Here is a 10801-nt window from a genome sequence, read left to right as displayed (position 1 = left end):
TTATTAACTTTTTTGGATATTGGGTGTGAGAACTATTTATTTTCTTTTTTTCATATTTAAAACTTTTACTTTTCTATTTTTTTTTCTATTTTTCTCTTTTTATTATAATTTTGGTTTTAGTTTCTAGTTTCATAGATTGCCTGAAAATAGGCCTTGTCAAGATTTCTAGATTTTTCATAGAATCCATCTTTGATCTTGAGCCTTTCATGCATTAAATGCAGCTAACCAATTAAGGCTAACAGATAGTAGCCCAAACTTTAGAGATTAGGCTAGGTTAATTGGCATTATTAGTACTAATATAGAAACACAAAAAATATGTAAAACACAAAAAGTAATCCATTTTGCAAATCCTTGCTTTTATCCAAATTTCTCTTTGGGGTGGTTGCAGGATCAAGGTGCCTAGTTTTGTCCACTTAAGCATCCTGTAAATAGTTAAAAAAAAGCATTTGTTTACATTTAGTGGCCAATCTTGCCCAGCTAACGAAGGAATTTCCTTTCAAGTTCTTTTGTTAGAACATCACATGCAAAGTTGGGAATATAGTTGCATAATTTGATTAAGCATTAGATAGTCAAAAGTCCTCATTTCTTTAAGTACAAAGTCAATGTATACAACCTGTCCCAAATTTGGACTAATTCCATAAAATGCTAATATCTTTTACATATAAACTCATATGAGATTCCCACTTTGGACCTTAGATCTTTACATAATATAGAGCTTTAAATGAGTTTTTGAGAAAAATTTAAGCTATTTGTCTATTTTCTTTAAATATTTCAAGGTCTTTATAGTGTTATAATATATGCCATTTTTTGCACCCACAATAACTACCATTTTTTGCACCCACAATAACTACCACTTACAATACTCAATCTTGTAGATCAAAAGAGTGGTAAATAGTGAGACATTAGTAGAATGTGGTGGTTAGTCAAAATTTCAAATCCAGTGGTTGGATTTGTAATGATCTCTTTTCAAAATTATTCCAGGCTATCAAAAGGCCTGCAAACATTAATAATCTAATTAGTAAAATTACATTTTTGAGGTAAATCAACTAAAACCTATAGGGACTAGTATAATCATTTAATCATATTTTTAATTAATTTTGATTAATTAGATTAATTTGTATTAACTTAAGTTATATTGGGTTAATTTGAGTGCATGTGTATTTTCTATTAGTTGCTTGATCTCATTTGAAGTACGTTGCTCCCCCAAATTTGCTCTCCAAGCATTGTCCCAGTCTAGCATAAGCTGGACAAAACTGGACATCCTGATCTTGCACAACAATTCGGAAGGAGTTAAAAATTAGAAGGAGTTAAAAATTAAGACAAACCCTATGCTTGGAAACCAAATTTCACATTTATTTAACTAAATTTATTTAATTTCAAGCCCAAATTAGTGTTTTTTTGTGCAAAGGTAAAAAATAAACCAAAAAACACAAAACATAAAAAATGATCAAAACAAGAATTGTAGAAAGTAAAAAACAATAGTTTTAAAAGTAGTAAGAAAAACTAAACATAGATTTTGTAAGATAATCAACAAATGCAACATATGACAAGACCAATGCAGAAAAACAAAAGATTTTTTGGGATTTCATTTCTACTCCATTCTTGAAAAAACATGAAATATAATAGAATTAAACCATTCATAAGCATTTAAAATACACTATAGCTATATGGTGGGACTATTGTGCCATTATGAGTCACTCTTGTCATCGGGAGTTCACCACACCGCACTCGAGAGCACACAATGCATAAATCATGAACTTATATACCATAGCCAGCACACAATGCATAAATCATGAACTTATATACCATAGCATGCACAGGCGGGGTGGTATGTTACTTACCTCATGATAGCTTGAGCTTGGGATTCTCGTAGGTAGCATTAATCGATGGAACACATGAGAGCTCACCATCATCTCACCGCCGCACCCTCCTCATAGCTCAACCACATTGCAACTCGATCCCTCTCTCACACTCACCCACACATGCATAGACAAGCGATTAGAGAGCTCACATCATACATACAAGAAAGCAAGAGACAAGAGCTCGGGGGGTTCACCTCTAAGGAATTTTATGTATCATGTGCGTTCAAGGGGGATTTCAAAACCCCCTTACACTTTCATACTTTTATGAATAAAATGATCCCTTTTTCTCCATAAACTTATGGTAGCTTGAGCTTGGGATTCTCGTAGGTAGCATTAATCGATGGAACACATGAGAGCTCGCCATCATCTCACCGCCGCACCCTCCTCATAGCTCAACCACATTGCAACTCGATCCCTCTCTCACACTCACCCACACATGCATAGACAAGCGATTAGAGAGCTCACATCATACATACAAGAAAGCAAGAGACAAGAGCTCGGGGGGTTCACCTCTAAGGAATTTTATGTATCATGTGCGTTCAAGGGGGATTTCAAAACCCCCTTACACTTTCATACTTTTATGAATAAAATGATCCCTTTTTCTTCATAAACTTATGGTTTTTTTTCAAAATTGGTTTTAAAAACCACTCTTGTAAATGTAAATATGTAACTTTTTTTAAATAATATGTCCCTCCTAATGAACTCACGTGCTACACTTACATATTTTTAGGTGAACCCACCCGAGGACAAGAGGAAGAGCACACTTAGAATATGTATATGAGAATACAAGAGAATGAGGGGTTGGGATTTCATTTTGCCTTATCTCCTTCATTTCTAGCGTTCACACCATTTGGGCATCCAAAGTTGAAAATTATTTCCTAGCCTTCATTAAGCTATCCCATATTGTGCATTACATAAATTATACAATATATAATCATTTAAGGAAAATCCGGTCTTTCCGGTGCCTATAAACTAAACTAAGTGAATGTAATTAGGTGTGTATGTGTATGTGTGTGTGTGTGAGAGAGAGAGAGAGAGAGAGAGAGAGAGAGAGAGTTGGCCAGTTTGAGAGAAATAGAGAGATTACAAGATTTTAAGAGAGTTGAAGAGAGAGAGAGAGAGAGAGAGAGAGAGAGAGAGAGAGAAACTAAGTGCGTGAGAGGTAGAGAGAGAGAGTTATCAACCTCTAAAGTTAATGCCAATAAAAGTTTTAAGAACGAGAACATGACACTGTCTTTTGAGAAGCCTCCATGCATCATACTTTTAATTAATTAATCGAACTACGTCCTACTTTCGATTCATTAATGTTTTGAAGGTTTCCAGTGCACTTCTTTTACGGTCGAGATCAAATTTTTGCAATACACTACTTCAAATTAATAAACACAAAATTTTGTTTTACACCTATATTCACAATCAGCACAATAGAATAGATGAGAGGCATACAAGTAAATGCTTTTTCAACTACAGCCATATGACAATGAAAAGTGAAAAGAAGGGTTGATAGTGTTGATAATGTTAATTATGTCAATTTCTCGAGGGGTTCACCTCTAAGAACTTTTCTGTATCACGTGCATTCAAGGGGTATTTAAAAAACCCCTTACATACTTTTATGAATAAAATAACCCCTTTTTCTTCATGAACTTACGGTTTTTTTTCAAAATTATTAAAAAAAACTCTCCTTTTAATGTAATTTTGTAACTTTTTTGAATTAATATACCCGTCTTGATGAACTCGCATGCTATCCAAGGAAGTGATAACCCTCCCCTAATTTGAGGTATGGGTCAGGGAGAGTATCCCATCATTTTCTAAGCTGATAGGAACTCTTAGTCTCTCCCCAAGCATTCTATTCACTAGGTTCATAAAAGGAGGACTACCTCATGAGAAGATAGCAATGCCTACAAAGTGAGAAACCTTATGTGGTAACTACTCCTATGTTTACTTCGTTTGTATTTACTATGAAGCCTCTCCTTTTTATAGTTAGGGAAAATTTGGATGGGCAATAGATCTTATCTCTCCATCTGAGGGATTCTTGGAAACAGCCCAACTTTTCGAGGATGAGATGCCATAGGAATGGGGTGCAATAGGGAATTTTTTGGAGGATCTCAACCAAGTGGATGAAAGTAGGTTTGATAACTCGGGCATACTACAATTTCCCAGTGTTCATAATAACATCATTCTGAAGTGGATCAATAGGTTGAGGAGGGCATGCAAGAATACCAAGAACAATATCTGCCAATTCGTCTCCTTCCAAAATTAAAAGCATTTTGTATTTCCAACCAGGAAATCCTTGGCCTAGGAAAAGAGGAACAGAACGGTGTGCCCAGAAGGAAATCCGTTAATAACAAGTATGGTGGTTGCCATGTCGGGTTGTTAGAACACGTACAAGATAAGATTGCAGAACCTGCACACCATGTACGAGATATGAGAAACGTAGCCAAAATAGGCATGCACCAGATGATGAGCATAAAATGATGGTGTAAAGAATAGAACGTGAACCAAAATTAGAACTTTAAAAGTGGAGACCCGTGTCTCATGCACGTAAGCAAACTTAGAGGTCCATAAAAGATGAAAATAATAATAAGAAAAAGCACCGCGTTATGACGCAACTTGCACGACAAGTTTTTGATCTAATTGTAGCTTGTATAGCAAGCATCCGTCTAAAGCTTTCACGGAAAGCTTTGACAATCAAATCGTGCTTATTTACGACTCAGAAGAAAACTACCTATTTGCTCTCACAAAGAACCTGTTTTACTGTTTTAGATGCAAACTGTCCTAACTTTTGACTCAGAACTCCGATTGACAAACCGTTTTGATAGGATTCACCAGCATTGGTTTTGGTTTTAAGGATGCGATTAAGAAAAAATTCTAATTACAACAAGTGGAGCTATAAAATCATGTAGGCAACATATAATCAAAGAACCAATCAACCCTACACAAAACTGTTACCAAAGATCAATCTTGACATGAAATCATAATCATAAATTCAACAAGAAGACGTAGATGCTTTCCTTATGATTAGAATCACTCTGATACCATGTTGAAAGAGGAAGAGAGACAAGACAAGAGACACCACATACGCTCCACAAGAATGAATCATATTAGTCACAAGTCACATATATATAGGCAAGACCTAGAGTGAGTTAGGGCTAGCTATATATAGCTCCAACATTCCCAAGCTTATGTAAGCTTCAATGTTAGCCACAAGCTCCAAGAGATGAAGAAAATTCCCGTGGAAAACGGCTTCATGGACATATTTGTGTAGTAATTTACAACCATTGGAGCTTGAAACAAGGATATTACTCCATTTACATTGTGTTCCAATCATTAGAGAAGCCTTACTTGTGAGTCAAGAGCTCCAAGACAGCAAAATGAGGGTGCAGGCAACAGTAGCCTCACGGCTAGAATTCACGCATCAAACCGGCCATTAGGAAGTTCATCTTGGAGCTCATGCAATGACTTAGCAAAAGCCTAAGCTATGGCAAGGACAGTCTGTGATGGAGGCTCCATAGCTCTCAAAAATCAAGCACCAAGAGGGAAAAATGAAAAAACATTTTGATTAGCAATACTAATCATGATTAGTGAAAATGTCCTCCAAATTTGGTCCTAAATTTTAAAATTTGGTGCGGCTTCCCAAAAATTGGGTCCCCAATAAGCCCTAAGCCCATAAATCTTAGGAATGAACCATAGAAAAGCCCTAAGCCCATAAATCTTAGGAATGAACCATAGAAAATCCCTAAGCCCATAAATCTTAGGAATGAACCATAGAAAAGACACTTTTACCATTCAGGTTTACCATAGCCATCTTCTTGATCAAGAAAATCAACAAACTCAAGAAAATATAGAAAATTAAAGACAATTGGTAGAAAATAGAAAAAAAAGACATAAACAAGGGCTTTGATACCACAATGAATGAAAAAACTAGCCATTGAACTAGATTAATCTAAGAAAACATGGATTAACAAAGATTAATAAAAGTTTAGGGTAAAAAAAAAGTATTTGTCATTATTAAATGATTATCAAGGTTAACCCATAATTATTGCCTATATTGATATATATACATGACCACCCCTTTCACACTATGATTAATATTGCCCATGGGCATGGTACATTGGGCTTGGGACCAATATTCATATGAGAGACCATTCAGTCTGTTACATTAGTGATGTAGTCCTTAAATCTAGCTTCAAGCTAGAGTTACCAAGCCATTGGGGGATGCATCCACTATTTCATTTCAGGTAACCTTGTGGAGTATGATGGGCCAAGGTTGATGAACGTGAGGTAGTGGATGATGGGGGGTTATAGGAGGTCTTGGTACCTAGAAGTTTGTTTGCACCAATAGAAGAAGGATTGTCATCAAAACTCCTCAAGTTCAAGGCATGTCTAATTCAGCACGTAGTCTAGTTCAATGGCGAAGTATGGCTTATCGTTGAGAGCTTATGAGATCTAGTGCTATTGAATCTAGCATGCAATTCGGTACAATGATGATTAGTTCACTGATGAGTCTCGTTGATTGTTGTTGAGAGCTTATTAGGAGGTCATACACTTGAGGACAGTTGCGATGCAAGTAGGGGAACATGTGACACACCTAGGAGGGGATTATAGGAGGTCTTAGTACCTGAGCGGTTTGTTTGCACCAGTACAAGCGAAACTACAAGATCTCCTCAAGTTCAAGGGATATCCAATCGTCTGGTTCAATGTTGATCAGTTCGTGGATGAGTCTCGCTCATTGTTGAGAGCTTATGGGGAGGTCTAGTGCTATTGAATCCACCATGCACTCTGGTTCAATGATGTTTAGTTCACGGATGAGTCTCGCTCATTGTTGAGAGCTTATTAGTAGGTCACGCACCTAAGGACAGTTTGCAATGCAAGTGGAGAGGTGTGCCAGTTTGCAATGCAAGTTGTGGCACACCTCTGAGGATTTTGGCCACATCTCCCGAATTAGCAGGGCCACACTTAGGAGTGTCGGGCAGTCGTCGTGCACATCCATAGGTGGACACCTGGTCAAGCAGCTCATGGGCTCCTCGACAAATTAGGCGGCTTTGGATTCGTATCCCGTTTGGGACAGGAAGTTTGCCCTCAACCTCCTCGTGTCTTTAACATGCTGTTCTTCACGGTGGGCATACACTCCATGTCGAGTCTGCTTATTATTGGGAATGTGTGACTCTGCACACCCGCAAGGCACGTCCTTGCGGCACTGTTCAACCTATCTAAGCCTAGCGAAGCGAGCCCAGTCACCTAGTTGAGAGATTATTATTAATACACTATTATGAAATTATCATACAGATCGCTATATTAATTGGAATTGGCTGCAGCGTCAGCAATTCAGAACGTTCAAAAGGATCTCAATTTGACGAAATATGGAGATGGAGATCCCTGCCTACCACTGAGCTACGGGTGGACCTGGATTACGTGCAGCAACGACATGACACCACGCATTACACAGTTGTAAGATCAGATCGCTTCAGTCTATAGTTGAAAATGGTATAAAATTTATCTTAAGCCATTGAACTCGCTTTGCTGTTTAATGACTGTTCAGAAATCTTGCGAGTCTCGGCCTTAGCGGGAACATACCTCAATCTATCAGCAGTCTATCGAAGCTCAAGACAATGTGAGCATATCGCGTCTGCAGGTGCGTCTTTCTCAGCGCCTCGTGGTATCACACAATGAGATGATCTCCTCGCAGAGATCTATCGAACAACACACTGAGTGGTTCAATACCTGATCTCAGTTCATTGACGGAACTTCAAGTCTTGTGAGTTAATAAAGTGGGGTATGCATTACTTTGTTTTTGAGAAATTAAAAAAAACTAATCCAGTTGTTTCTAATAAATAGCCTTTTGTTTCAAGGAATCTTGATAACAACGATCTATGTGGGAGTATACCTTCATTCCTTTGGAAGAACACCATAAAATTCACGTAAGTTACACTCCAAATCCCCTTTCTATCTATTGATCTACTTGCGATTAGTAGTACACCCGTGGCTTAGCGACAAGACGGCTATGGATGATTATATCATTCTTAAATTAAAAAAAACCAAAGAAGTATTAAGTTGTTATTCGAGCTTTGTGAAATGCGAGCTTCCATAATATCAAGCTTCATGTTTTATGTTTTTTTACATGTCCGTCTTTAAGCCCGCTATTAGATTATAAACAAAATGGCCCCTTCCAACAAGCAAAAGTCATTGGTCTAACAATGCCAAGGCTGCAAAATAAAAATTAGGGGGCATTACATTTCGCGTCACACAAATAGAAACATATTTTGTACACATGAGAAAGTTGACCTAGCTCCCATGTTGTATGACTAGTCCACTAACCAGCTCTGATCTTAGCATGGAGGGTCATAAAACTGAAAGGATCTTTTTAATTGACTCATGGTACACTTTAAAAATCCTTTCACATACACCTTGCTTAGTTATTTGCCTTCCTCTTAACAGTTATAGAGTTTCCATTCAAATAGTGCATTTTCAAAGTATATACATCACACGGTTCCAAGAAAAACTCTTTATTTTTGTATTTTTACATCTGAATTTCATCACATGGTCTAAGAAAAACTCAAGTTTTTCTTTGTATTTCTACATCTTAAATTCATCACTTCCATAAACGTAGATGTAATAAAAACTACCCTCTTCTCCACATTTCAATTCAACACTCCTTACATATGTAGATTTTTTTGTTCACCTTATGAAATATAATGATTCCTTTTGTTCATCTGATTTGCTATCTTTTTTTGCTTGGACTCCGTAAAAAATGAAATGGTCACAATCTAATTTAGTGTATCTAGCTCGTTTTATTATGTTGTGTTTTCACTTTGCCTCTATACTCGACAAGGTAAATGTCAGTTGATTCTGCTCCAACACAGAGCAACACTTCTAAAATAAAACATAAACCCATTGGTAGATCTCCTATTTGAGACATTACCTACCCAATTAGTACCTCTATATCCATACAGTTGTATCTCTCTACCAATCTCATCGAAAAGTCCATAATCAATAGTGGATTTTATATACATGAGAGTCCATCTAGCCTCATCCAAGTGTGGCTTCCTAGAAGCCTAAATAAACTAACTCACAAGTCTAACAACGTAGCCCAAATTTGCCCTAGTTAATGGTCATATAGTTCATGTAGTCTCACTACACGCATGTACATCTAAAAGCCCACTTGTATGTGTGAAAAGCTTAGTGTTTTGCTCTTATGGCACTTAAATAGTCTTACATCCTATTATACCATAGTTGGACACATGTTGAAGCCATGCTACCTCTGTAACAACAAAATTCCATCATGTTATATCTAACTTGCACCTCTATATCAAGAAAATAATGTAGCTCATGAAAATCTTTCATCTCAAACTTCTACTTCAAAAGCATCATCCTGACATCGTGTATATATTAACATCACTATCGTGAATAATAATTCACCCAAATCTTTCATCTCAAACTTCTATTTCAAAAGCATCTTGACATCATCCATATATTAGCATCACTATCATCAATGATAATCAAGTCATTCACGATGAGTATCATTGATTATCATCAATGATAATCAAGTCATTCACACAAATGACTAACAATATGATCCCTCTATCTTTCTTTTTTACATAAAATTAAAATTTTACATTGGATATCTCAAATCTAATGGTAACAAGATAGTCCCCAATCTTGTTTAGCCATGCTATGGGTGCCTGCTTCAAGGCATATAAGGCTTTATGTAACCTGTACAAAAAACTTGGATGTGCATCGCTCACATAACCTATTGACTTCACATCATGTAAACATCTCCTTATAATTCACCATGCAAGAATTACATATTCTTTACATCATGGATCTAATGTAAAGATGAACCCTTCCTTGCAGCCATAGCAATGGTAGCTATCACAAAGTTGCCATTCTTGCAAACTAGGATGAATGTCTCCTTATAGTCAATGCCACGTCTACAGCGGATAACCCTTGCCAGTCTTACTTTACGCTGTTGATAGATCCATCTGAGTTATACTTGACCTTGTACACCTACTTACATTCAATTACGTTCTTATCATAATCTAAAGGTACTAATTCATATGTCACATTTGTATCTAATTCTACCATCTTCTCATCCATGGCATCTTGCCATTTTTTATGTCTTATCAAAATGTAAAGGTACTAATTCATATGTCACATTTGTATCTAATGCTACCATCTTCTCATCCATGGCATCTTGCCATTTGTTATTTCCAAGTGCCTACTCAAAACAAGTGATTCTATTTCTTGTATTGTTGTAACCATGTAAGCATAGGGATAGGATGTATATCTATCATATCTCAACCTGTCAACAAGATATCTAGTGCCAAAAAAATGTTGGTAGAGGCATTGCATACTAATGAAATTTCCAACGGGGCGATCGATATTTCGCTACAAAATCGTTGTTACATTGTCCTGGTACACCCTGATTATCTTGTAGTGATCGTATGATGAATTGCCTAGAAATAAAACTTATAGTATTTTAATGGGTTTCACTACAATAGAATGGAGGTATAGCCATGAAACTTAGTGTTATTTTCATAGGCTTCGAAAATTGCCACCTAGCTAGTCTCTTGTGGTAGGCTAAGAACAAAAATAGGGGGCTCTCCTTGCTTGCACTATAGAAACTATAGTGCAAGCAAGGGGAGTCCCTTTGTGTTTTTCTTCTGCATGTGTAAGTGTGCAAGTGAAAGTGAAGAAACTATAGTGCATGCAAGGGGAGTCCCCTGGTGTTTTTCTTGTGCAAGTGAAAGTGAAGACAACAAATTTTCATAAGATTGAGGCTAAAGCATAGAGAAAATAAAGATAACCTTTTCGCACAAGGTTTGGGTTAAAATATGGATCTTATTACTTAATGATTTTGCAAAGTACATCTCGTATTATACAAAAAACGAGTAATGCCTTATAAGTAAAGAAAAGAGATAACAACATAATAAGGTGCATCAACA

General features: G+C 36.6%; 1 protein-coding gene across 1 annotated transcript; it reads left to right on the top strand.

The window, feature by feature from the left end:
* The first annotated feature begins 7136 nt into the window (after positions 1 to 7136).
* On the top strand, positions 7137 to 7829 carry LOC147620524 (receptor protein kinase WSS1-like). Its single transcript, XM_086825423.1, has 4 exons — positions 7137 to 7307; positions 7399 to 7470; positions 7546 to 7614; positions 7709 to 7829. The coding sequence occupies exons 1-4, from the start codon at positions 7285 to 7287 to the stop codon at positions 7779 to 7781; spliced, it is 237 nt and encodes a 78-aa protein (XP_086681549.1). The 5' UTR covers positions 7137 to 7284; the 3' UTR covers positions 7782 to 7829.
* Positions 7830 to 10801: the final 2972 nt, after the last annotated feature.

The sequence above is a fragment of the Cibotium barometz genome, chromosome 31 (assembly GCF_041138505.1).
Source record: "Cibotium barometz isolate CiBa-2024 chromosome 31, ASM4113850v1, whole genome shotgun sequence".
Taxonomy (NCBI): Eukaryota; Viridiplantae; Streptophyta; class Polypodiopsida; order Cyatheales; family Cibotiaceae; genus Cibotium; species Cibotium barometz.
This window is presented reverse-complemented; position numbering and strand designations above follow the sequence as displayed.